Source organism: Microtus pennsylvanicus, chromosome 10 (genome assembly GCF_037038515.1).
Source record: "Microtus pennsylvanicus isolate mMicPen1 chromosome 10, mMicPen1.hap1, whole genome shotgun sequence".
NCBI classification, from domain to species: domain Eukaryota; kingdom Metazoa; phylum Chordata; class Mammalia; order Rodentia; family Cricetidae; genus Microtus; species Microtus pennsylvanicus.
The window spans coordinates 81,155,073-81,182,502 of NC_134588.1; the positions used below are offsets into that span (position 1 = coordinate 81,155,073).

Sequence of the window (27,430 nt, forward strand, 5' to 3'; positions counted from 1 at the left end):
TCTCTTCGGCCACAAAGCTACTTTCTGATTGGCGACCTCGCCGCCATTGTCACCATTCTTCTGAATGACGGAGGGTCTGCAGGTGGGCACTCGAATTGCAGGGGACCCACGTTTGCTCCCCGGGTGGCAGAACTGACAGGCCGTCTGACTAGGACCAGCCAGATGTGCCCAGAGAAATCTGCCAGGGTCAGGACCACGGCGGACTCATCCCATACTCTGTCACTTTCTACCCAAAACCTCAGCTAATACCTTTAAACAAGAGGAAGGGAGTTGTCACCAGTACTGGCTGAGAGCGAGAACTGGTAGATACCAGTTCTGTGGTTCTTAAACAGTATGAGAGTGACTGTCATGTTCCTTGTCATGACATGTCACTTGATGTCTTTCAGAGATGATTCATGCCACCATCCTTGGAGTTGACTTAAGATAACTTAAGAAGGGGTGGTGGGGTGAGCAAATTTGCTTAGCCCCTATGCTGCTTGGCCTGAAAAACAAAAAAACAAAACCGAGGGCTTCACCACGAAGCAGTTTCCAGAGCCACTAAGTGCCATTGGGAACTGTCACCGAGAGAAGCTAGAACAACACTCTCCTCAACCAGCAGAGTTCTAGAGAGATCCAGGTCACTAGGACCAGCCAGATGTGCCCAGAGATGGCTGCAGGCCTCACGTCCCCTGCCCGATCCACGAGGAGGTGGCTACTCCTTATGGCACAGAGAGCTGCAGGGCTGAGGCTGAGAGAGAAGCAAGGGTGGGGAGGGCTCCAGGCTGGACACTCTGGACCCTCATACGCTCTTCTCTCCCTCACTCTGTTCCTTGGCTGAAGAGGCCTTGTCCGGGCTGCCTTCTGGAGGTGCCTGCTTGGCGGCCGGGCTGGGGCTGCTGCTGGCGGACGGCAGGAGATTGGCTGACTGCAGAACGGCTTCTGAATGCTCCCGGGCCTTCATGCGCAGGGCCGCCACACTAGCTGTGCGGTTACTCTGGCAACCGTAGGTGGGGAGGAAGGAGAGCCCCATGGGGTCTGGGACACAGCAAGAGCACAGTGGACCTCCTAGAGGAAGGAAAACAATAGGCTCCATCAGTGTTCAGACTCTGTTTCTTAGGGCCACGGAGGGGCTGGGCCCCAAAATAGGGACATTGATTCCAGCTTGGTTCCGGGTACTAGATGGAGGACAAAACCCCAGATTCCCAAGGATGCAGGGCTCTAGACATCCAGCTGGTGGTTCAGAGGACTAGCAGAGCATCAGAAGACCTGGTCAGTCTTGGCCCTCTCTCTTACCAGCCATCTATGTTATCTTAATCTAACATTGACTTCTCTGAACTTGGCCTCTACTTGGGTGACATGGAATGAGTGTCATTATGAGGGTCTGGTGAAGTCATCCCATGCTCCCAAACCGTGTGCCAAGTCACCCCTAACAGCTCAGCGTGAGGCTCTGCTGGGTACCCAGCTGCTCTACCTGTTGCCGGCTCGAAACCACTCACAACTTCCATGTGCGACCAGAAGGCATCCCACCCAAGAAGGTCAAATGTCTGTGAAGCGTGACTTTGCAGGGACCACACCAGGAGGGACAGGAAGCCACATGGGATATACAGCGAAAGTGCTGGTGTGGTCTGCCTGCCACGCTGGAGCAGTTGAGCAGGGCTCACCATGTGCGGCAGTTCATTACAGGGGTTAGCTCTTTAAACTGATTATCTTTCCAGCTATAAGAATTCTTTTCCAAATGCCTGCAAAGTTGCTGAGAAGACATAATGCTTACTAAGTTATTTGGATCTGGCCATTTAATGAAAAGAACTGTTGACTATTGCTTACGGCCCCAGGGCTGAAAGGACTGAGGTCTGGGGCTCTGAAGTGGTTGCTGGAAACACATTTAGCACAGACCCAGGCTTTGAATTCTTCTTCTTCTTCTTACTCACTTGTGACTTCTTGCCTGGCGAAGAGGAGATATATTGCCCTGGAATCCCTGAAGGGGCCCAAGTCAGAGCTGAGAAGCATGGAAGGAGTAGAGTCCCCTGTGTCCCTGATTGCCCTGCCATCTTGGACATGCCCATAAGTGCACATGAGCCGATTTTCTACTCTCTGAGCCCAGCTTGAAGTCCCCCTCTTCAGGCCACCTCAGAGCAATAACCCAGATAGAATGCCACTTGCTTGCAAAGCCGTGAAGGCCCAAGTCTCACAGAAACCAGCCTCTGGGGGTGACCTCAGCACTGTTAGCTGTGTAGGCAGCTGGAAGGCCTCCACCTTCCTTTCCCAGGGACACACTTTGCCGCTCAGTGCCACAGCCGGGAAACCCTCCTCCTCTTCAGCATACTCAAGGATTTTATTCTTCTTTTGCCCGTCCTGCTCTAAAGCAGTAAGAAGATCCCCTTGGCCCCGTTCACCGTTACCTCTCATCACCAGTATGGCCCTGAAAGGGTGAGTATTCCTCCTTGCCCTCTCCAAATAAGGAGTCAGAGGTTCCATGCCTTACAGAGGTGGGAGCAGTCGCTTCTGGCACCTTAACGCAATGACTCAAACGCAGCTGCAGCTTCCTGACTGGGTTTTTAAACGGGACCTGCTACCTATACCCAGGTAGCAACTACCAAGATGAAGGAGAGACGTACCACCAAGACCATATGCACAAGGGATTCTGAGAACTGTTTTCCCAACCCTGGCTGCCTGGCTGGCGTCTAACATGGCATGCATTTGATCAGACTCTGAGCCTGCATGTTCCCAATTCCCGGGGGCTTCACACAAAGTGTTATGCCGACACAAGCCATAGTGAGCTATCACTGCAGACGCTCAGCTTTTTCTTGGAAGGATACCTGTGTGGGCACCATGATCTGGGGACCCCTCCTAGGTGACCTTTTCCCCTCCAGGTCCCCTTCCCAACAAGGCACTTGTTGAAGAAAACTGAAGGTGTGAAGAGACCGAAGTATTAAGAATTGTGGTCCCTTTGGGGAAATGGATAGCAAAGAATTGGTGGGTTTTCTCAGTTTGGAATGTTTATACTTTTCAATAATGATCATAAACTTCATTTGAACCTAGAAACTTCTTTGTTAATGAATCGAGAGAGAGAGAGAGAGAGAGAGAGAGAGAGAGAGAGAGAGAGAGAGAGAGAGAGAGAGAGAAGACTGGAGCAGAACTGAGAAAAAGGCCGGGAGGCCGGGAACCCAGGGCCTCATGCAAGCTGAATAAAATTCATTAAGTGTACTTGCCATAATTAAAAATAAATTCAAGAAACTGACATGGTCAAAGGATGGGTCCATCTAGTCCAGGAAGATGAGGGCCATAAGAGGCTAGTATGTATGAGACAGGAGAGAGGCTACCTCTGTGATAGCATCAAAGGCGAGCAGAAGACAAAGGAGACAGGCTGGGATCTAACAGTGTAGAATCCGTGATCTGTGCTTAAGGATCCAACTGTTTAAAGTGAAGCCTGGTTTTTCCATGAGTATAGGAAAGTTGTTGTGACCCCATAATGTTATAAACTGTCTTAATAGCCAGGCAGTGGTGGCACACTCCTTTAATCCCAGCACTCAGGAGACAGAGGCGAGCGGATCTTTGTGAGTTCAAGGTCAACCTGGTCTACAAGAGCTAGTTCCAGGAGAGGCTCCAAAGCTACAGAGAAACTCTGTCTCGAAAAACAAAACAAACAAACAAATAAACTGTCTTAATAGAGACAAAATCCACACAAACAGGGAGCACAGAATCTTCTTCCTCTTTGGTGGCTGTACCCTGCCTTTCATTCTCCATCAACAGATTCCTGTCATCACTCTAGGGAAAGGGGGGACACTCCAGATTGCTGGGTACACACATTCTTCAAAATTGCCATCGGCCAACATCGCCCTTAAATCTTACAGCCACTTTTAAACAAAGAAAACAATGACTTCCATGTAGAACCCTATAAAACTAACTCTTGATTTCTCAGTAATCTTGCAAATAAGACAAGCTATCAGATGTCTCCACAAGCCAGCATCCCAATAGCTTCCTAGGCCAAAACACACAACAATGGTGAACCTCATCCTTGCTGATTCCAGAGTTATCCAAAGTTATTCAAAGCTATGGCGGGGAAGATTCCGTCCAAGACTCGACAATACCCAGGAAAAGTCCATTCAAAGTCCTTTCCGGTGCTTCGGGCTTCTGTGTGTGCATTTCTGGCTAAAATTCTCTGCTTTAGAAGGTTGTCACAAACAGAAAAAGAGGTGATTGTTGTTAGCAAACATGTTAGTGGGTTATAAAGAGGAGAAATCTTACATAGACAACCTTAAAAAAACAAAACAAACCTCAACACATGTAACCTAAGGCTGTTTAATACCAGGAGAGCCGTGAGAAATGCTATCTGAGAACTGGGGAGCCCAGGGGGAACGTGCTTGCTGAGAACTAATAGAAACCTGAGTTCAGAACCCACAAAAGAGCTTGATTCAGTGGTACATGCCTGCAATTTTAGTGTCGAGGGACAAAGACTAGGGCCTCACTTGCCAACTGAACTGTGAGGCTCTAGGGTCAGTTGGAGACTCTGTCTCAGAAACCATGGTCAAGCAATGGAAGAAGATAACATTTGGCTGCCACTCACTCTTGAACAAGCGAGGACACACATACACATGGACAAACATATATATATATATATATATATATATATATATATATATATATATATATATATATATATATTTGTGTGCATACACATATATGTATATATACGCATATATATAAATTTTAAAAAGAAAGGAGAGAGAGAAGGGAGGGAGGAAAGGAGGGAGGGAAGGAAGGGAAGAAGGAAGGAAGGAAGGGAGGAAGGAAGGAGGGAAGGAGAGAGGGAGGGAGGAAGGAAGGAAGAAGGAGGGAGGGAAGAAGGAAGGAAGGGAGGGAGGAAGGAAGGAAGGAAGGAAGGAAGAATAACAAGAAAAGAGTACACACAGCTGTCCACAGTATCTATGGGGAATTGGTACCAAGACTCCCTGAGGATACAGAAACTCATGAATACTCAAGTGCTTTAAATAAAGTGGCCTACTGTTTGTCATTTTCCAGACTCCTCCTCTAAACTTTAAATCATTGCAAAATGGTTTGCAACAAATACCTAAGAAAATATTAGTGCTGTGAAGATAACTACACAATGACAAAAAAAAGTCTATGCATGCTAGTGTAGACATGCGTGCTAGTGTAGACATGCGTGCTAGTATAGACATGCGTGCTAGTGTAGACATGCGTGCTAGTGTAGACATGCGTGCTAGTGTGGACATGCGTGCTAGTGTAGACATGCGTGCTAGTGTAGACATGCGTGCTAGTGTAGACATGCGTGCTAGTGTAGACATGCGTGCTAGTGTGGACATGCGTGCTAGTGTGGACATGCGTGCTAGTGTGGACATGCGTGCTAGTGTAGGCATGCGTGCTAGTGTAGACATGCGTGCTAGTGTAGGCATGCGTGCTAGTGTGGACATGCGTGCTAGTGTGGACATGCGTGCTAGTGTGGACATGCGTGCTAGTGTAGACATGCGTGCTAGTGTAGACATGCGTGCTAGTGTAGACATGCGTGCTAGTGTAGGCATGCGTGCTAGTGTAGGCATGCGTGCTAGTGTAGGCATGCGTGCTAGTGTAGGCATGCGTGCTAGTGTAGACATGCGTGCTAGTGTAGACATGCGTGCTAGTGTAGACATGCGTGCTAGTGTAGACATGCGTGCTAGTGTAGACATGCGTGCTAGTGTGGACATGCGTGCTAGTGTGGACATGCGTGCTAGTGTGGACATGCGTGCTAGTGTGGACATGCGTGCTAGTGTAGACATGCGTGCTAGTGTAGGCATGCGTGCTAGTATAGACATGCGTGCTAGTGTAGACATGCATGCTAGTGTGGACATGCGTGCTAGTGTAGACAGTTTTCTATTTCTTTTTCTGTGGTGTTGAATCTGTGGGTGTAGAACCCTTAGTTACAGAAAGCCAATGACATGTATATAGAGCATTTGCAAATATATGTGGCATGTTGATTTTGTATCATGATACATATAGATTTACAGCATTTAAAAAATTTTAGAAACATAACATTTGTTAATTTTAATAATAAATTTAAATTTATAAATAAGTTACAAAGTTTTTTAAAAGTTGCATAAATACCAAAACAAAGTTGTTTTGTTTGCTGGCTCTCTCTTATTTGCGTTCTATTGTAGTTCCTACATTTTCTAAGCCCCCAAAATTGTTTTGTTTGGGAAAATACTACCTCCTGGACACTAAATTAAAACATACAATTAGATTTCCATTAAGTTACAGCAAATTCTGCTGAACTGATCTAATCGGCCTCTATCCCTATATGACATCATGCTTTAAAGGCTTGGCCTGAACATAAATACTTAATGTAATAAATACAGTCTGAAATATTTGATCTTCTTGGCAGCTTAATTGATCTACTACAGAGACTGACAGGAAAAATTAAGTTAGCTCTGTCTCGTCTCTGCCAATAGCACCGTTTCCTTCTAAAGGGCCGTGTGATATGGTGTGGATAGCAGATAGTGTTCTGGGTCACTGAACCATATTTCTGAGCCCCATTACCTAGTCCTTGAGGAGAGTCTATGTGGGCCTATGAGTAGATCTCCGTGATATTTTCAGCCTGGTTTTAGCAGCGGGTATGTTTCTCCTACCCAGATAAACTGCAAAGCCAAATTCATACTCAGGCACCGATTATATGTTCCAGGTCCTACTCTGTGGTGTTCCAGCCTTTCACCGCGAGATACTTGCTTGTGTGTACAACACACCTCCAAGCTTGCTTTAAGAACCCTTCCCCAGCCACTAATCCCAGAACCAAACATCAAACACTCAGTGAATACGTTGGGGGTGGAGAAAGAGAGGGACGACCTGTCCTTCCTGGCGAGTTGGCATATGTGAATCTCTCAAGATTTCTCCTACCCGGGCTCCAAGCCTCATCATGGAAGGAGAAACCCTGTGGTCATGGCAGAATTACAAACTGTGATTGAGACTAAGAGCAGGAAGTAACTTTCACAAGTTCCTCTAGTGCTGCTAAGCCTGACTCACGTACGACCTTGGTGCCCTCTACGTTATAAACCCAATGTCTCCATATTCAGTCACCATTCAGAAAGCATTCACGGGCAGGAACCAATCTTACAACCGCCATCAGGTTTTCGATGCCGTTCCAGGGTTAATGAAGATGCCCAGTTTCTGCCTGAATGCTTTTCCAGAGTTTTGTTTGTTTGTGTGTGTGTGTGTGTGTGTGTGTGTGTGTGTGTGTGTGTGTGTTTTAATACATGAGCAGCCTCCAGATCTGAGAATCCCCAGCACAGCCAGAGCAGATGCAAGCACATGTCTAAGCTGCTTTTTCTAGCTGCCTCTCTCAGCCTCTGGCACCAGCTGAACACTTCCTCTCGGCTCCCTGCACTCCAGGGCCCCATTGATTAGCAGGAAGGGCAAACCTATCAGCACCCATAGGAAATGACTTCCAGAAAATGAACTATGGGTTTTAAGTAGAAGATGACAGCAGGTACCTGTCGAAGAAACAGAATCAATCCGGAAGCCCAGCGTGGGGTCTCTGACTTGGTCTGCCACTGTGCAGATGTACTCTCTGACCTTGACCAGTGCTATTGCTTCTGCTGGCCTCAGTTTCCCCCACTTCTACATGGAGAGATGTTTACCAAGGGGTTTCTTATAAATCATGAGTGCCAGGTTCTCTGCCCCTCTAGAATTTGGAGTTTGAATGTACCTCCCCTCAGAGGTCCATGTATTATTGAAAATTGGTCCCCAGTCCATGGCGCTGTTGAAATGGTGGGGCTTTGGGGGGTAAGAGTGTGAGAAGAAGTTAAGCCATTGAGGACATATCTTTGAAAGGGGATATTGAAACTCCAGCCTCCCTGGTCTTCCTTCCTGTTGCTTCTTAGCTGCTGTGGATGGACAGGCCTCCTCCACCACATCCCTTGGTGTAGGAGGTCCTTCTATCTATATGTTGCTTTCATTGGCTAATAAAGAAACTGCTTTGGGCCTATTGCAGAGCTGTAGGGGAACAGAGCTAGGCAGAGAAAACTAAATGGAATTCTGGGAGAAGGAAGGTGGGGGAAGAGACACCGTGGGGCTGCCGCTGGAGTCAGACATGCCAAATCTTTGCTGGTAAGCCACTGCCATGTGGGGATACACAGATTAATGGAGATGGGTTAAATTTAGATGCAATAGTGAGCCAATTAGAAGCTAGAGCTAATGGGCCAAGCAATGATTTAATTAATACAGTTTCTGTGTGGTTATTTCGGGTCTGGGCAGCCAGGACGAACAAGCAGCCTCCTCCTGCAACATGCCTGCTGGGGCATTCTATGCAGCCAAAGGCTCAAGGCAATAGTGCAAAAAGACTGGAACTTCAGAAACCATGCACTGAGAAAGACTCTTCTTCCGTTGCAGTTTAGTGTCTCAGATATCTGGTCACAATCCCAGAAACTAGCATTGATATCAAATAATGAACAACAGCCAGGCACACAGGGAGCTAGGGCTGCCTCCATTACTTCTCTCATGAGAAATGACCATGTTCTGTCCCTCAGGTTCTCTGTCCCCCTAAACTCCTGCATTCTAGAATCCTGCAGGGCTCCACTGTTTCCCTGGGGCACTGGGCACTGTCCCTGCACCATGGGCCTCTATCTCTACTCCCGCCTAGAGGCCAGGAGGCCCTTCCCTGGGCGATATAATGTCCCCTGCCACAGATATCTAAACCCAAAGTGATCTCTGCTCCTTGTATTGACCCTAAAGGCAATTGCTATTACTAACTGGAATTGCTGTGCCAGGTTTGAAGACATGCCTACTTATGATAGCACCACTGTGCGTGGCCATGAGGCCCTCCTTTCATAAATAAGCCAGTAACAAAAAAGAGGGCCACTGTCTTATGCATGCCTTCTTTCATCCCAGGAAGCCCTCACGCACACCCCGAGGAATCTCCTATACCTCTTTCAAATCTTCCCTATTCCTCTGCAAAATGAGTTCTTGTCCTCTGCATGCCTTTGTTACCTAACTCTGTTACTAACTCAAGAATTAATAGCCAACTTACCTCCCTCTCCCTATCCAGCCCCCCAGCATATGGATATGCCTAAGGCATTGCTGGATGATGCTTAGAGCATCCCTTAGAGCAGAGTCGGTGGTACCCGACTCATACTGGGTGATGAACAAGAATGCTCAAGGTTTCTGAGGATCAGAGGCTACAGTTCAGGCTAGGATCACTATCCCTACCCTTTCCTAAAGAGCCCTTCCCCACTCCCAGAGTACTTTGGCCTTCTCGCCTTCTTACCCAAGCTTCAACACCTTCCACTCTACAAAGACCATGCTGAGGCAGAGGTGAGTGCCTTAGAAGGATCTAGAGCAGTGGTTCTCAACCTGTGGGTCACGACCCTTCCACGGGGGTTGCCTAAGGCAGTTGGAAAACACAGATATTTACACTATGATTTGTAACTGTGGCAAAGTTGCAGTAATGAAGTAGCCACAGAAATAATTTTCTGCTTGAGGTCACTGTATTAAAGGGTTGCAGCATTAGGAAGGTTGAGAATCACTGATCTAGAGGCGAGTTCAATATGACCAACACCCTTAAAGTGTGTATAGTAGGGACTGGAAAGCAAGCTGAGTTTAAAAACAAATGTCCCAGTTCATGCCACAAGATCAATATATCCCATATAGCTTTGGTTGTTGGTCTCCAAAGAAAGCTTTCAATGAAATATAGCTTGCAGTACTCAAGCCCTGGGAAATTCCCTCACTCAAGTCTGAGTTGGTCCTGGGACTGGCTTTAACCACCACACTGTAGCAAAGACAATACCTGTCCTGGGTGTGGTGTGGCAGGCTTGGCAGTCCCGCTTTTACACTCTTGGAACCTTACCACTGCCAAACTCAAGCCCAACCTGGAATGAGCAGAACTGCAGAGAGAAAGAAAGGGGGCCCCTGCCTCTTCCTGGTAGATCCCAAGTAAAAGTATCAGAACCGCCCATCAGAGCCCAGCCGGTCCTCAGAACTGTGAGAGAATAGAGCATGCTTATTACATAATGGGCCCACTGTATCTGTTCCTAGATCCAGCAGAAGAAAAATTCTCTGCTGAACACATCTAGATATTTTTCTTGTAATCACTCCCCCACACAACAATTTGCTGAGCATTTAAATTGCTTTAAGGATCATAAGTAATCTACTGAGGATTTAAAGTGGGCAGGAAGGTCTATAGGTTAGATGCAGACACTACGCCATTTTATTGAAAGGACTTAGTGTCTATAGACTCTTGTGTCCATGGAGGATACTGCAACCAATCCTCCTCAGAAACCAAAGAACAGGTATGCGAAGATTTGGGGTAGTGACAGCTAAGCAAAGCTAAACCAAAACCTGGATTAGACAGTCTAAGAAAATCAAACCAGCAAATGCTGGTGAAGGTGTGGAGAGAGAGGAGCAAATAGTCACTGGGGAAGCCACTGTGGGAGTCAGTACAGGCGCTTCTAAAAGAAACCAAATAGAGCTATCACAGGGGAGAGGCCCTGAAACTTGTGGGAAAATGCCTGAAGAAAACCTGCTACTTTGTAAACTAATTGTAAATAAACAGAAACGTGTGGATCAATCGCTTCATGATAACAAATGCAGGAAGCCTAAGGAAAATATTAGCAAATCAAATCTAGCAATCTATAAAAAAGGATAGCATGCCACATCTAATTTGTATTTACTCCGGGAATGTGAAGCTGATTTAACATTTACAAAGCCAATCACCAAAATTCATCACATTAACATAAAGGAAAAGACAAATCATGGGACCATTTCAGCAGCGGCTGAGAAACATCTGATGAAGTTCTGCATCCACTCCCAGCACTGACTTTTAAATAATAAATTAGGGCAAGAAGGGAGTAGCTCCCTTTGATGAAGGACGTCTTGAAAAGTAAAGACAAGCCAGGCATAGTGGCACATTCTTATAATTCCAGTGTTCGGGAAGCTGAGGAAGGAGGATTTTATATTCGAGGGCAGCCTGAACCAAAGCATATGCAAAGCTCTTTTCTGGAAACATCAGAAACCAAAGAACAGGTATGCTAAGATTTGGGGTAGTGATGGCTGTAGACTGTAGCTCAGTGGTGGATCATGTGGTTTGTGTGCAAGACCCTGTACTCAGGCTGAAGCACCACAAATAGTTAAGTAAATAATAGGGATTGTAAACAGGATTGTAAGGTCTCGAGAGCTTTTCCAGGGGAGCAAGAATAGGACAAGTCAAATGGAGTTGGGTAAGCAGACACATGTCATTAATCCCAGCACCAGGGAGGCAGAGAGAGGCAGACAGAGCTCTGTGATTGCTACTGAAGACCCTAAAAATGAACAGGCTCATACAATATTATGTCTCCTTTTTTGAGACAGGATCTTACTGTGCAGTCCTGAATGACTTCAGTAGCCATCTCAAAATGTCTACATCTAAGAAGACAGGGGTCTCAGAACTGAGGAAAACAGGAAGTTATTGTCAGCGGAGACAGAAAGAATGTTACAGTGAAGGCCGGGCAGCACAATGAGTTGTATGATCTGCTAACTATATCTCAACAAAACAGTCAGAAAGTCAGAACAGCACAGGACTGCCAGATAGCATGACTTCTCCTCAAAACTATTCAAGAAGCAAAGGCAGGAGGACAGCATGAGCCCAGGAGTTCAAGGTGGTGGAAGCAACCCAGCAAGACTCTGTCTAAAAATAAAACAATACATGAATAAAAAGAAATGAATATACCAGGAATTCTAACCAGCAAATTTAGACAAGAAAAGAAAGAGTATACAGTTGTGAAAAAAAGCGAGACAAACTATACTTAGAGATGACCTTCTCAAGTATATGAGCTGCTCCAAAGAATCTATAGCTAAACCTAATTACAGAGCTAAATCTCACTAGCATAACACTGAGACTGAGAAAGCAGGCTCCCCAAATGCACACTGCGTGATTTATCTTCAGTCCCCTGTCACTTAAAGGTGAAAGCTTATTCTGAGAACCATTTCACCACAGTATGAATAAACATCACGTGATGCACATGTGATACGGAGTGTGTGCGCACGCGCACACACGCACATGTGTATGCACACAATTCAAATGGCAAAGACTACAGTATTCCAGAATGCCTACTTCAGTGGGAAAGGTAACATCCTAACAACCAGCAGGCTCATTGCATTTAGTGTAGAGCAAGGTGATGGGACTTCCTCTGGGAAGGTCTGCTGTGATGCCACTGGCCAGCCCAGAGCAAGCTTGCTGGGCAGAGCGCAATACGAGTCACGAAAACTCTCTCCTGGCACACTCAGTTCTGTAAATCACAGGTTAGAGGCATCCAGCTAAGCAGCTCAGCACTCTAGGGCTCGACTTCCTCTGCTGCCTTAGGCCAGCAGTGCCTGCTCACCTGCGGCCAGCGGCCAGCACTTCCCCAGAACAAACCCAAGTGCCTCTGTGGCCAGTACAACCTCTTCCACACTATGAATCATGATCACAGCGCTGTCCAAGAAAAATTCTTGGTGTTGTCCTCTGGACACCCATTGCTGTTCCGTCAACCTTCCCATCAAGTAGAGTCCCTTGACTTTGTAAGTTGACAGTTGTCGTGAAACGGTCAATGAAGAGCCACACGACGTGGGAGCCAGGCCAGCCTGTCTAGCCAGTGTGAGTCCTCTCAAAGCATTCCATAGGCAAAGCACATCACCTAGAAAGCTCCACGACGCTGTACAAAGGTTGTTAAAACCCTATACATTGCCAACACTTAGAGTTATGGAAGATATGAGGAAAGGGTCGGTGGGAGGGGCATTCCAAGAGCAACAAAACCTCAGGACATAGAAGTCTCAGAAGCAGACTTCCTGTGGGTCTGTGAGAGATGACCGGGCATGCCAGGATGAAAACACAGGACTCTGAGCACTAGTGGCGGGCAGTATTCAGTGAGTACCTCTCATGTGCTGTCAGCTGTCCTCACGCATGGCCTTTGCATTCCATCCCACGTGCACACTTCCCCATGCTGCTCACACACACACACACACACACACACACACACACACACACACACACACACACACAAATTGTTTATGGTTTGTTCGTTCACGACTTACCAAAAATTCGAGAGAAAGGGACAGCTCATGCCACACCAGCCAGGCCACTTCAGAGCCCCTACTTGGAATCCATGCCAGCCTCTGCACACTGATTAAGGAGGACCATACCTGGATTCTGTTATCTGATTCTGGTCCTTGTGAACAGGTTCCTGGCCAGGGAAGCCAGCTCCTTCACTCTCATAATTGCCACACTAGAGGATCCACAACCCCTTCCTACCAAAGGCTGTCATTACGTACTTTCTTTATGCCTCTGTTTCCCATCACCTGGGTCCCCAGCTGACCAGCACAACTGCATCCTTCCAGTGCACACTTCATCATCCTTAATGTCACACAACACCGAGCCTCCTGTGTAGGCACTGCAGCACAGAAACCTGGGGGGCTGCAGAGGACAGAGTGGGAGGCACGGGATGTTTTTTTGCCCTTACCTCTGGGTCTGAGACAAGACTAACAAGACCAATCTTCAGCACATGCACAGAAATGATGGGATGTAGGGAGTTTTTAGGCAATGACCAATATTGGCTTCTCCAGCCTTCTCGCCAAGTCCCAGGCTCTGCCCCCAACAGACATTTCCTAAGAGGCAAATTGGTGTCTCTGATTTCCTAAGGAAGCCACCATCTAGAATTCCTGGCTGCTGACTGCTTAGACTGTATACTTCCAGAGCATGGCCAGAAGTTTCTCTCAGATAAATACTTTCTGGATCATTCCTCCCCTCAGTGACCTTAACATTCAAGAAGCAGGTGGAGATAACCCCATGGAATTTTCCGCAGGATCCAAGAAAAGCTCGGGACTACAAACACAAAGCTGCTGGGAACCAGTAATGGCTTTGCCTTAACAGTGTCCTTTACCTGCATCTGCTAGAGCTGAACATCTGCCCCCAACACTGCCAGATGTGAACAACTGATTCCTGACTCTGAACTTCAGCTTTCTGTTTATAGAAAGCTGAGACAGATTCTCAGTACCTGTATGGTCTTCCCAACTGTCTGATTTCACACCAGTTTCCTGCTGGCCAGGACCAAGAGGAGGAGACAGTAGAGCCAGCACCTGGGGTCACAAAGTGGTGGAAACTGAGTCACAGACCAGGGATCCTAGAACTCAGCCAGGCCCTAGAAAGCTGGGCTCCCCTCCTGGTCCAAATGTTGCTATTCACTTCATTTCACAGGTTGGGGAAAGTCTGGGAAGAAATAGGGTGGTCTTTGAGAGTTGGGAATCTGACCCCTCTCCAAAGCATTTAACGCATGCCCCGCAAAACAATTGAGTGCTGAATCTCAAGAGTGTTCAAAAACCAACTTACAATAGATGGACATGTCTCACCCTGTATCCTGGTTCAGAGTTACCCCAAGCAAATCTTAGGAGCAGCAGAGCCCACCCAGATTTACAGCAGACAATGGTGCAGCCCTGGGGATGTGTCCAGCTCAGAATGGGTCCTATCTGGAAGAGCCATCACAGGAGGAAGTGACAAATTGGCCATTACTTCAGCCATCCTGTCACCAACACATCAGCTATCTATCCGACTGTGTCACCACAAGAACTTAGCAGATGAGACTAAGACGTGAGACTGCCTGGCCAACACAGAGCAGACTTTCAATCATTGCTTATTTTCCTCTCTTCCCCATGTGACTTAGCTTGCAAGAAGTGAGAAAGTTAAATGCTCAGAGAGGGCGGGAGGGTGTGGAGCCACAGAGAGTCAGGGAAAGCCCCAGGAAGAGGCTTTGCTGGAGGGGAATGAGAGGAGGAGAGGGAACAGGAACACAAGGAGAATTCAAGAGGAAAGAAAAGTCCTTGTCAGCTCAACGGGGACCACAAAAGGGCAGGTCCTAGTACTGATCATGGCTGGGCTGTGTTGACCCAAAGACTTTGGAGGCAGCATTTGAAACACAGAAGCTATGGTGGGCTGAGTGACTGTATTCCCCAAAGTTCAGGTGTTGACATCTTAACCCACCAGCTGACAGTGTTAGGAAGTAGGGCTCTGGGAGGGACAAGGACTCAAGCAGAGCCTTCCTGAGGAGAACAGTGCCCTCTTGAAGGAGACCTAAGAACTAGTTCACCCGCTCTCTGTGCTGTGTGTGCCTCCCAGAGCCAGGCCTTGCCTGGCCCATGCTGCTGGAAGCCTGACTTCTAAGCTTCTAGAGCTACACAAACCAAATGTCTTTTCTTTATAGATCATGATCTACAGCAGTGCTTCTCATGCCTCCTAACGCTGCACCCCTTTAACACAGTTCTTCATGTTGTGGTAACCCCCCAACCATAAAATTATTGTCGTTGTTATTTTCATCACTGTAACTTTGCTACGCTTATGAATCGTAATGCAAATATCTGTGTTTTTCAATGGTCTTAGGGTGACCCCTAGGAAAGGGTTGTTCGACCCCTAAAGGGGTTGCCACCCCCAGATTGAGAGTCACTGGTCTACTCTCAATATAATTTATAGCTGTCCCAAAGGAGTAAGGCAGGAATATTCCAAATAAAAACACATTTCCATCTATAGAAAATAAAGACATTTTAGCAAAACTGCCCATTTGCCACTGTCAACTGGCTTGATAGGCCACTGGCCCCTGGTGGGCCAAGCCTCCTTATCTTTCTGAAACCCAACCCACCTCTGCGCAGGCCAATCTTAGGGCACCTCAGCATCAAATCTGTCATCACTGTCTCAGTAATGGAGAATTCTGTCTTTTACTTATGCCTGTCTCGAAGCAGGAAAATGACAAATCAACGGGGTCCCAGCTTCCAGAAAAGTAGGCCAGGGCACGTTTGTACCTAGGGAAGCAGAGAGTGCCTACACTGCTCAATTTCCTCAGCTTTGCCTGCCGCTAGGACAGTGGTTCTCAACCTGTGGGCCTTGACCCCTTTGGCAAACCTCTATTGCATATATATATACAATGATTAACAACAGTAGAAAAATTACAGTCGTGGGGTAGAAATGAAAATAATTTTATGGTCGCGGGGGGGGGGGGTCTCCACAAAATGGGGAACTGTATTAAAGGGTCGCAGCATTATGAAGGTTGAGAGCCACTGCTCTAAAAGTATCCCAGCATGCTGTGGGTCCCAATAGGTCTTGCTGTCCACGCTCTCTCCCTACCTCATCCTGAACTCCCAGGAAGAGTGGGTGTACAGAAGGACACTGTAGCTACCAGGCAGGCCTCAGCAACGGGCAAAGATGAGTCCCCGCCTGGTGAGCGCAGCGGGATTCCCGCCACCTCCGCAGGGCCCTGTCCATCCCCAGATCACTCAAGGCAAAGGTGTATCAAAGGAATCCAGTTCCTAAAAAGGCAGGCACAGGACAGCCTCTGGGAGGGCGCGGCCCAGCCAGAAGGGATTAATGAAGGGGTGTGGGTGGGAGAACAGGAAGAGGACAACAGGGAAGTGGACAGGCAGGTATAAACAGCTGTCCCAGTTCAGCGGCCTCTACCAGCCCTGCCCTCTGCCTTAGGACATCACCGAGGTGGATAATGTCTGAGACACGTAAAGCGCAAACCTCAGCTGACCCCGCTCACCCACTGTTGTTGGGCATCTACCCTTCCGGTCCCGAAGCTTAGCTTTTGCCCACCCCACCCTACCTTCAGCCACTGCAGGCAAAGCTCCACAGCAGAGTCCCAGCTCTTTCCTAAAGAGAGAGAACTCAGCTGAGAGCTACAAGCGAGAATTCCCCCCCCCCACCCCCCAGAACTATGAGAAAGGAGAAATGTGCAAATCCCGCCCACTACAGGGCTGACTTGGAGCGAGCAGAGCGAGCGGAAGGCATTTGCTAGAAGCGGCTGTTTGCTGCTCAGCTGACCCTCACTACAGCTGATAGCGCTTTACAGACAGATGGATGCGGTTTGCCCCTTTGTCAGGATCAGCCCCTTGGATAATGCCAAGCTCCTCTGGGACCTTGAGTTGGCTAAGCAGCCCATCTCTGTGCAGGTTGCATGTCCCTTATCTGAAACGCCTGAGACCAGAAACATTTCTGATCTGGAATTTTTTTTTTAGATATGGGGAATATTTGAATGTCCATATTACAATACCTCGGGATTGAGCCAGAAGTCTAAACACAAAGTTAGTTAGATCTCATGTGCTCTTGTACACTGAGCGTGAAGGTAATCTCGCACAATCATTTTAGTGCCTCTGCCTTTTGCCAACCTCCTGTCACACGAGGTCCGTGTGGAATTTTCCATGTGTTGCATCACCTCTGGATTCAAGTTTGTGATTCTGGAGCATTCTATTTTTCACAATTTTGAACTGGGGTGCTTGGGCTGTAGTACTTCAGCACAGCCTGCTGCGTCCTATGAATATGGCTGGAGGTTCATATGGCGTGTGTGTGTGTGTGTGTGTGTGTGTGTGTGTGTGTGTCTACTTCAACACACCAGCTGTAGACGGACCCCTTGGAGGCCAATGATATTTGAAACCACAACACAAACAGAACAAGCAACAGATATCCTTGGGGGCCTCCCCGACTGTCTATTCTATGGGGAAAACCTATAGCCCACATCCACGCGCCCATCCCCCAGACATCCATGTGCCCATCCCCTGGGCCTCGTGTGACAAGCCCCGAGGACAACACTCACAACAGCATCCCAGCTCCACCACCAGGCCCATCCTAGTTTCCCACCAGCCCGCACAGCCGCTGGACTGACTAAACATCTCCAGCAGGGTTTGGTTCTGTTCTTACGGCCTGGAATTGAAAGACACTAGATAAGCCCTTACTTCTGGAGACAGTTCCCCCAGAAACCCTCAAATAATAGCCCTGGGCCTGACCAAGCAACGCTAGTAAATTTCTCCCCTCCCATAATGCTAGCCACTGATAAGACATCAAAAGTCCTATGGCCAGCAAAAGTCCTATGGGAGGCAGAGGCTGTGAGTTCAAGGCCAGCCTGAACTCTGTAAGAGCTACTCTAGGACAAGCACCAAAGCTACAGAGAAACCTTGTCTGGGGGGAGAGGGGAGGCCTACAGATTCAGACCTCTGTTCTGAGGAATCTCCAAGGAGCGAAACTAAGCAAGACATACAGATGAACAGGTCCTGGAAGCTGGTAAGCAGCCACCCCTCCTAGACCACCCCATGAGCTCTAGATCAGCACCTTAAACTGTAACCAGGGTGAGGGAGGAGACTGTGGAAACGTGGCTCCTTCTGGGAGCACTGCCTCTAAGAAAAGCCCTCAACTACTTGGGTGACATTCATCTACATTCTCAGACTGTGCAAAATCAAACAGGCCAGCAACCGAGGGAGCAGAGGGTGACTGTGATCCCGGCTGTGACCACAGCAGCAGAAGGTTGACCAGCAGAGACAGCAGGGAGGCCAGACAGTCCCCACCCTCTCCACCATCCCCACCCTCTGCACCAGGCCAGCCAGCAAATCTTACCTTTCAGAGATGCCACATGTGACAGGGCCTGGGCATACGTGGCTGTGTTCAGGAGGGTCCCTGGCAAGCAGGAGGGGAAGAAAGGCCCAGCGGGGCCCACAGTTCGTCCCAGGCTGGCAAAAACAGAACATTCCGTTGAAGTCTAGCCTGTCTGCAGAGCTGCCCCGACCCACAGTCCTTAAGCCAGCTAATCTTACCTCTGCTGGGCCTCCAGGGCTTCCTTCTTGCTCCGGGCCTGGTCCCCTGGGGGTGGAGAATTGATGTTCCTCACTGGGGGTGGTGTCACCTCTGCCATGGGCTCCTTGGCCCCTGGCTCCTGGTCAGAGGCCCCTCTCTCTGTCTTCCTCCATTTGGCTCTTCGGTTCTGGAACCAAACCTGAACCCCATAGGAAACACACCCAAGGGAGGCAGACAGTCAGCCAGGAGGGGCCAGCCATGACCCAAGCAGGGACCCTCAGGAGGCCCATGCCGGCATCCTCATCTCTCTGCCCCGAACTTCAGACCACAGATGGATCAGCTTCTGACAGGCACTTTTCCGTGACTAGTAAAGAGTAGAAAACACCAAGGGCAGTCCCCACAGGAAGGGATAGGGTCATCCTGCAGGAGTTTGCCATGCCGAGCTGCCCGTGAGAATGCGAATTTGATGTGAAAAGTTTTCCCTACAGTGAACACAAAAGCGCGATTTGCAAAATGCTGTTTCCGAAGCTTCTCATCAAAAAGGCACATTCCACTTTCCAGCAGGCTCACACCTGTGCACTGCCCTGAAGGACCAGGATCCTTGTGCAGGAACCTGTTCTTGACCAGCCGCCTACCGCACCCAGGAGAAACCCTCTCTCTGGAATCAGTGTGGCTTAGAAATTCGGAATCTTGGTTAACAAACGTGGGTTGGGGTCCAAAGCTGTGTATCCTCAGAGATGAGCAGCCCCGCCATCCCCGTTTCACACACAGGGAGGAGGAGTCACTAACTGAAGGTCATCCAGGTGGTAAATGAAGGAGCCGTGACCAGAAGCCCAGCGGCCTGGCTCAGCGCTGTGATCCACACTTCTGTGAAAGAGGGCATTGTTGGACCCCTAAGCATTGTTAGAAAGATGGACATGCAGGTAAGCTAGAGCCGAGAGCCTGCCTACAGCAACTGGACCCTGGCTAAAGAGTGATCGCTGCCTCCTCTCCTTCAGCCTCGCGTCGGAGAAGAGAAGGCCTGTGTCTGACCTTGACCTCAGTTTGGAACCCGCCTTAGAAATTAGTGGCAGGTAATTCCTAAATCTAAGAGAAGAGAAAAATGCAGTCGTCTGATAGAATCCGAGCAGTTCCAGCGCAAGAGGCTCACAGAAGGCAACAAAAGCCCATGGATCTTTTCCCAGAGAAACCGTCTCTCTCCTCACTTTTTCTCTTCTCAGAGATAATTTCTGTCTAAAATCTAGGTTTGGCCAGGCTCCTCTCTAACTCCCAAAGACAGTGTCCCACCTCCTCTGGCCTTGGGACCCTGGCATGGGGGAAAGAGCCTGGGCACTTGGGGCTGAGTCCTCTGCTGGCCCACCCTATTTCTTCGTTTTGTTTCCTCTCCAACTGAGTTTCTTTCTTTCTTTCTTTCTTTCTTTCTTTCTTTCTTTCTTTCTTTCTTTCTTTTAAATCGTGTTGGCTTTTAATTGCACATATCCGCAACCATTGAATAATGATTTTATCTATATTCTAAATTTAGGGCAGTTAAATGCAAAGCAAAATGCAGACACTTTCTTGGGTCTTAATTGAATGAAGGTCACAGCTATAACAACATTTAATTGAGCTATTTTTCATTATCATATTTTAATGACTTTGCACTGACAGTTCGCCTGCTTCTGAGGAAGGAGCATGATGGAGTCGTTTATTTCCCTATTTAGTTATTGTTTGACAACATCAGCTTCGATTAAGACCCTGCTTTAGAGAACATTAATCATATTTGAATGAGCAAGTGGTATAAGTGTAAACACATCTCCCTTCCCGCCACCAAAGCTCTTGTCCCCACATGGAAGCTGGCTAGGCACAAGCTCGGCTGCCATTGTCTGCCTGCATAATAGCCAACAACAGCCTGGACAACAATTCTCAGCTTCAATTGTCACCGCCCCTATCTTACCCTTGCACCTTTCAGGGAGAAGTTATGATCTTCTACTTCTGAATGCTCAATAATTGTGTCATTTATCTCAATTTGCAGTCCAGTCTTTAGGCAGCTATTGGCAAGCTGGCATTAGAAAAAGAAACTATAGACGAGGTCTGGGCCAAAGAACATTTTCATTCCCAAATAATAATCAGTTTAATTTGCCCGCATATGACCAATGATTCATGTTCAGATTTAATAATCAGGATCACATAATCTGATTATAGGGGAAATAATTTGTTTACAACCCCCAATTTACTGCTCAGAATTCCATTATCTCTCTTCAGCCATTGGTTTTTAAGAGATACTAACATGACCCAGGGGAACAGAAAGCAAACTATTATATTTCCTACAATTAGATCTTTGCATAGTCTTAACCCCAAGCTCCTACATAAAAAGAACAGAAACAGCATGGAGGAAACCCCATAAATAAAATGAATATATAATTGTGCTCAAAGAAGAACTGGCCTGGAGAGGCAGCATTGTGAGTCTGCCTCCCGTACTCACTCAAGCAAGGCCATTGGGCTCGGCACTTAAAAGCAACTTCCAGAAACGCAACGCAGCTTAGTGGCTGCCACCCCCGGCCGGCCGGCCCATCTCTGCTGAGTCCTTTTGCTGCTGCTGTCTAAAGATTTTTAAATTGCACGTGTTGTTCAGGCCCAAAGAGTCCGTGTGCAGGGGAAAAGTTGGGCATGATGCAATTTCTGGAAAGCAGATCCTGCCCCCTGCTTCCCATCTGAAAACGTGGTTCTCTGCAATTGACCGGCCTCACCCCAGAGCGGTCAGATTTGCTTTGCGAATAGCATCTCAGCTTCTTTTTTTTTTTTTTCCAAAGCAAGGAAATGGATGTGCATTGATGTAATTTAGTACCTTAGAGACGCGGACAAATTAGTGTAGAACATTATCACTAGTTAATTATGAATGACCGATTAATCAACCTAATCTAATATTCCACATTATGTTGATGTTATTAAAGTGCATCATGAAAATGACAGATAGTCTTCATTTGCTTTCTTTGGCCAAATGTGCACTCTGCAGTCATGATGTCAAAAAAAAAGTTTGCCAGTTTTAATATTAGAGGGTTAAATAATTTAAAAGAAGGTTTACCTGCACTCTGGCTTCTGTGAGGTTTATTTTCATGGCTAGCTCTTCCCTGGTGAAGACATCTGGGTAGTGTGTTTGGGCAAAGACTGCCTCCAGAGCTTCCAGCTGGTAAAAAGGGGGAAAATGTTTATGGGTGAGAGGCTGCGGCTAGGTGAGGGAAAGGACGCATATTTCAGAGTTGCCAGCAGCGGTGAGGAAGCAATTTCAAAGATCAAATCCAGGAAGGAAATGGAGAAAAGAGCTGTCTGAAAAGATTCCACAAAGGCCTGGAAGAAGGCTCAGCTCGTAAAGGCCCCTCTGAGCCTGAGGAACGGAGCGTGATCCCAGAGGCACATACACGGAGAGAACCAGTTCCTGAAAGTTGTTCTCTGACCTCTTCACGTACACAGTGGCATGCATATGTCACACACACATATATATACAATAAATAAGTAAAATATAATTTTTTTAAAAGATAAGGAAAATTCCACAGAATGACAGTTTAAATCCCAGTTGATTTTGCAGCCAAGGCTGCTCACAACCACAGTGCCCTCCCCAAGACATAGAAGTAGCCAAGTGATAGAGATTTCCGTGTGTTTACATTTAATTTGTCCTGGGAATAAATAGTCTAGGGTGGCCTCATAATTGTCATGGTGCCACCATGGGAGTCACAGGTTCTACTCATGGAACCCTCAACAAGTCAGTCCCACAGAGCTTTATAGGCGTGTGGGGGTCGCCTTCATTCTGCTCAGGAAGAAGGATGCTCTTGGGGCACTCAGCTCTGGGAAACCCAGTAGGAAAGTTGTAGCTGCGGCACAGTCAACAACATGGTCTGCTCATGAGTCAACCTTGTAGGTCAGTTCCCCCACCTGTCTATTTGGGGATAAGAATACCTGACCTGAGACCGGGCATAGTAGTGTGTGCTTTAATCCCAGCACCTGGATCTCTGCAAATTCAAGGCCAGTGGGGTCTACAGAGCAAATTCCTTGACACCCGAGGCTACACAGAAATACTCTATCTCAAAAGTCTTTTAAAAAAAAATGCCCTACCTGCAGTCTGCTGACAGGGAAATGTGCCTCCGATCATCTAAGATACATGGAAAATCTCACCGCTGCTGTTTTTCTGATCCTCCAGAGTTACAAGGCCCAAGTTAACTACCCTTTCCCCCGGCAAACACGTAAGTTATTCGGGAAAACAAAGACCTAGTTAAATCAACAGTTGGTCTCCTTTTAAAAGGCAGGGAAGAGTGAGTCCTCTGTGACTGTGGGGGAGGTGGGAAGAAGCTGGCTCTCACACACCGGGAATCTGTCCTTACTTGCTGAAGAGTGAAGGTCGTCCGGTTCCTGCGCTGTTTTCTTCGAAGAAACCCATCATCGAAGTCCCCTGTGGAGTGGTTGCCAAAAGGTGCGGTGCCTACAGGGAGTGAATGGATCAGTCTGGACAGAGAGACGGGGGCTTCAGACTCCCCTACAAGCAGCAACCCCTTTCCGTGCTCCTCCCCAGAGAGCCCATCCTTCCCATGTATTTCTTTGTGTTCTCTTAGTAAGACCCCTCTTTTTGTTATCCCTAGCTCTGTGTCTCCCCAAAACCTTTAGCTGTAGGAGCAGGTTTTCCTATTGCATAGGACAATGGTGACCAAGATGATCAAGTCCCCTCCCTGTGACACTGTGATCTCTGAGTCAGGAGGGGTGAGTGGGCTTGAGTGAACTCTGCTCCTCACCTGCCTTCTTACTCCTGGCTGCTCCTCTGTCCCCTATCTGCTCACCGCCCACTTTGAACCCTTCCACAGAAGCCTGAGTTCCTCCCTTTCCCCCCCCCCCCCATGGCTTACTCCCCTTGTTACTATAAGCACCAATGGCTAAAGGATGGAGAAGAAAAAAAAACCACCAAGATATTTTCACACCACTTTCCTTCTAGAAGTGCAGTATTCAAGGAGGTAAGAAGTTTATAAATGATTATTAATTACTCCTGGTCACAGCTCATCAGTACCACAGTGGATCTATTGCATAGACAGCAATTAACAAAAGGCCTGAACCAATAGAATGCCAAGCCAGCTTGCTAGGACCACTCTCCAAGGGCACTCCACTAGGTAACCAGGCCTTCCACAACATCCTGCTGTCCCCAGTTCCCCAGAAAAGGAAAGAGATTGTTGTCGCCAGCAGCCTCCAATGCTCACAATAAAGCCGGAACAGAATCTGGCCCCAAACGTGCATTTGGATCATTTTCCAAATGTGCACTATTTACTTGATAGTCCACAATGGCTTCTTAGGAAAACAAATGAGTAGGTTTCCATTAACCAGTGCGCATTTCACCTGCCATGGGCACTGCTGTCTGAATCACCCAGTGTTCAGCACTGGCTGTCGGGCCACAGCACGCAAACAACATTCTTCACCAGCACCTCAGCCCTAGAAGGCCAAATCCTCCAGGTCTGTTCATATTCCATATACTACAGAGAGTCCCACTGAGCGATATCTAACCCTACCCCCACATGTCTCATCAAAATACTGCCCCCCTTCCCTATTAGAACTTTCTCCCTCCGTCTTCCTATCCAAATTGCATTCTTCCTCAAAACCCTAGTAGCAAGTATTTCTCTGCATCTTGATAGCACTGGGAAGGGACTGATTCAAAGCAGTCTTATTTGCATTACTTCGCAGAAGGCCATATTTTCTCTTTTGGATGTCAAGTGTCTGACTGGTCAGCATGGACTACATTCTCAGACTTCCTGGTCACTGTCACCCCCAATCTCCTCCCTTATACCTTGCTTCAACATTGTTCACACTGTTTCCCAGCTGAAGCCTACAAAAGCTGACTTCAGCAAGCTGGGAAGAAAAAGACTGATAGCCTAGGAATAAAGAAAAAGAAATGGGAGCGGCTTCTTGAAAGAAATAGAATACTTGATAGAGTTATGCACAGCTCCTCAAACAGAATGGAACAGGACAATGAAACAATATACTCATTGTTTTGTCCCCCCCCAAAAAAGTGCCTAATGATACCCAGAACCAATAAATTGTAATAAATTGTGCATGTTCATTTATTATTCATATGAGCATCAATTGGCGAACGTGTATTAGAAGGCAACTGAATAGTCACCATCAAAAATTTAAGTGCACAGGTTTTTTTTATCCATGAGTATAGTTATAAAGTTTGCTGAAAGACAGAGGGAAGAATGTTCTTGGAGATGTCGTAATAAGAAATAAAACAAGAAACAGAGAAAGCACACATTGGTGGATATATTCTGCAAAACAAATACAGGAATACTACTCAACAGTCTAAAAGAAAATAAGTAAATCCGTATACACAAGCATAGGGAGAAAGATCTCAAAGATGTATTATGAAGTAAAAACAAAGCCAAAGTCCAGGATGATGAGGCAGCATAATATCGGTGCAAAAAAGACATGACAGGCATGGAATGATCAGCTCTGGAGACGGAATCCTAAGAGACACGCGGTATCAGATGCCTTTAAGCGGGGAGAGGAGGGCTTTGCTAGCCAGTGTGCGGGTTCTTGTTCTTAAAAAAACTTTGAGACCCATGCGGCACTCGCTAATTAAATCTGAACAAAGTATCAGAGAAGTAAGATGGCATTCACACTTTGTTTTTGTCCTTTGTACCTCCTTAGAGTCCAAGGTCTATCCTCAGCCATTCTCAACTCTCCCATCTACAGCACATCAGCCCCAGCAACACTGACCCTCCTGAAAAACTGGCACAGTTTACATCTATAAAAGTCTGAAAGGTACTTGAAGCACCCCCCCTCCTTGTTCTGGTCACATCAGTCTGAGTCAGTGTCCTCAGGGGGTCTGCGCAGAATATGAGTAGCAAGTGTAAGCCCCCCAGAAATAAGCGAAGAGCAGTAAGCGAGTCGGAGAGAGCGTGGGCTAGGGCAGTCTGTAAATCACTTCTGTAACCCACCCTTACAAACGGGTTCTCTCTTAGGTCACCAGGATGTACACAGCTTGCTAAATGCCCAAATCTCTTCTTTTTCCACTTGACAAAAGCCTGGGCTGGGTACGGGCCATCAGTGCTGAGATTGGAGTCTACAGCACAAACCAGCAGGGTCTCTTTCAGTCCTGGGGTATAGTTGTCAAGAATTGCACCTCCCCTGCCTGGGTCTTTCCTGGTGTTGAAATGCAGGCATGCAGAGCTTAAACACTGCTTCCCACTAGCTTTCTTTAGCAAACTCTGCTGGATGTTTAAGGGCTTTTATAGGGAAAATGAAAACAAACTCCCAAATCATGAATGAGACTGGAGGTTACTTAAGGCATTCTACAACAAGGTGGACAAGTGTCCCAAGGTTATTAAAGTTCCATCTGGGCCAAAACACGAGCCAGAGTGTGGGGCTGCATGCCTACCTGATGGCCACAAATCTACACAGCCAGGGAGAATTCACCCTTGGGTCCCTCAGGTCCTGCTTAGGTACACCCAGAAATGGCAAGTCTCACTTCTCACTACCCCTGCCCCACCTAACAACTGTGAGCAGACACCATACAAGGAATAGGGAAAGGCATTTTTTTTTTTTTAAGATATAAAGACCTTAAACAACCAGACCCTGGTCCCGGGGCGGGCGAGAGTGAACATTTGTAGTCAGAAATTCCGTGGGTCGCTGAGAGGAAGCTATGCCTAGACACTCCGGGCAGGTAACCAGCAGGAAGCTGGCCTCCAGGGACAGCTTTGCCGCTGTAAGATCCCAGAGCACTGGAGCACTATCGTCAACGCCCTGGGTGAGGGCAGCCTAGCAAACAGGCCCTCTCTGGCGTGCGGTGGAGCCCAGGACGCAGCGGGCAGTTCAACTTGCTCTGGCTTTCTAGGATGTTAGCAAAACACCGTGAAAGATTGATGCGGGCCCCCTGGGTGGAGGAGCCCCGATTAGAGGCGTGACACCAGCATCTGTGCTGGGAGGACCAGGCGTCCCCGAGGCACCCATAGCCCGGGGCAGCGTGAGACCCAGTCAGAGAGGGAGGTGGGAGGCAGGTGGCACCCGGGCGGAGGGACGGAGCTGTGTGTAGGGAGGAGGCTAAGGGCTCCCCTAAGCACTGCCATGCGGCTGCCACCTCGTGGGGCGAAGACCCCCAACACCCATCAGTCCTGCTGCGGCCCGGCTGCTTTTTGCTGGCTTGGCCTGGCCAAACAGCCTGGAAAGCAGCGCTTACTTACCCTCTAGCTGTGGCGGGCAGTGGAAATAAAACATCGCCGACGGTCGGATGGGCCCGGACGGCTGGACCAGGGCTGGGGGCGGCCTGGCAGACCTGTTCCTGCGCGTGGCTCCGGCCTGGCTGCAAAGCAAATAGCAGTAGAGCCTGAGTCTCCTGCCCGCTCACCCCGAGGATCACCAGGAGTGCCCCGCCTTCAAAACCCTTCCCGAAGCCCTTGGCTCCCTGGGGCCACCGCGCAGCGGGGGAGGGGGGTGTTGGAGGGAAGTGGTTGCACCCCCAATCCCAAGCCGTGACCCTACGGTCAGCCTTTCGTGTAGGTCCGGCTGCTGGACAACCGCGCCCTCACCAAGCTGGGCACAGTCTGGCTCCTGTTTCTCAGGGGTCCCGGTCGCAAGCCCTGCACTTGGCCACCACAGCGAGGTCAGGCGATCGCGCAAGGCCATCTGCACGCGCAATAGCTCGGGCCAAGAAAGCCGGTGGAGCCCCAGGGCCCAGAGCAGGGAGCCGGGGGAGCGGGTCGGGAACCCTGCCTACCTCTGCGGGAGGCGGGCGAGAAGGCCCGAGTGTGATCGCCTCTTGTCCGTACGCGGGGCTCGGCTGGCGGCGGGCGGGGCTTGGCGCTGCTGGCGCCCGCAGGACCAGAGAAGTGACTGGGGAAGTGGCCAGATGTCTTGCTGTCTGTCTACAGCGCGCGCCGCCGCTCAGCACTCGCCTTTATAATCTCACGCATA

General features: G+C 48.2%; 1 protein-coding gene across 1 annotated transcript; it reads right to left on the reverse strand.

Annotated features, from left to right (window-relative positions):
* Positions 1-778: 778 nt before the first annotated feature.
* Positions 779-26,734, reverse strand: Drgx (dorsal root ganglia homeobox). The gene is made up of 6 exons (XM_075987525.1): positions 26,701-26,734; positions 22,867-22,964; positions 21,576-21,677; positions 18,535-18,713; positions 18,338-18,450; positions 779-1,044 (listed from the first exon to the last, which is right to left on the reverse strand). The coding sequence occupies exons 1-6, from the start codon at positions 26,732-26,734 to the stop codon at positions 779-781; spliced, it is 792 nt and encodes a 263-aa protein (XP_075843640.1).
* Positions 26,735-27,430: the final 696 nt, after the last annotated feature.

Bases quoted from the DNA above. Each gene is read 5' to 3' on its own strand.
- Drgx (XM_075987525.1), bottom strand. From the start codon at position 26,734: ATGTTTTATTTCCACTGCCCGCCACAGCTAGAGG. The intron at 21,678-22,866 runs GTAAGGACAGAT...CCTTTTTACCAG, and splicing joins CGACCTTCACTCTTCAGCAA to CTGGAAGCTCTGGAGGCAGT. The intron at 1,045-18,337 runs GTAAGATTTGCT...TCCTTCCTCTAG, and splicing joins ACATGTGGCATCTCTGAAAG to GAGGTCCACTGTGCTCTTGC.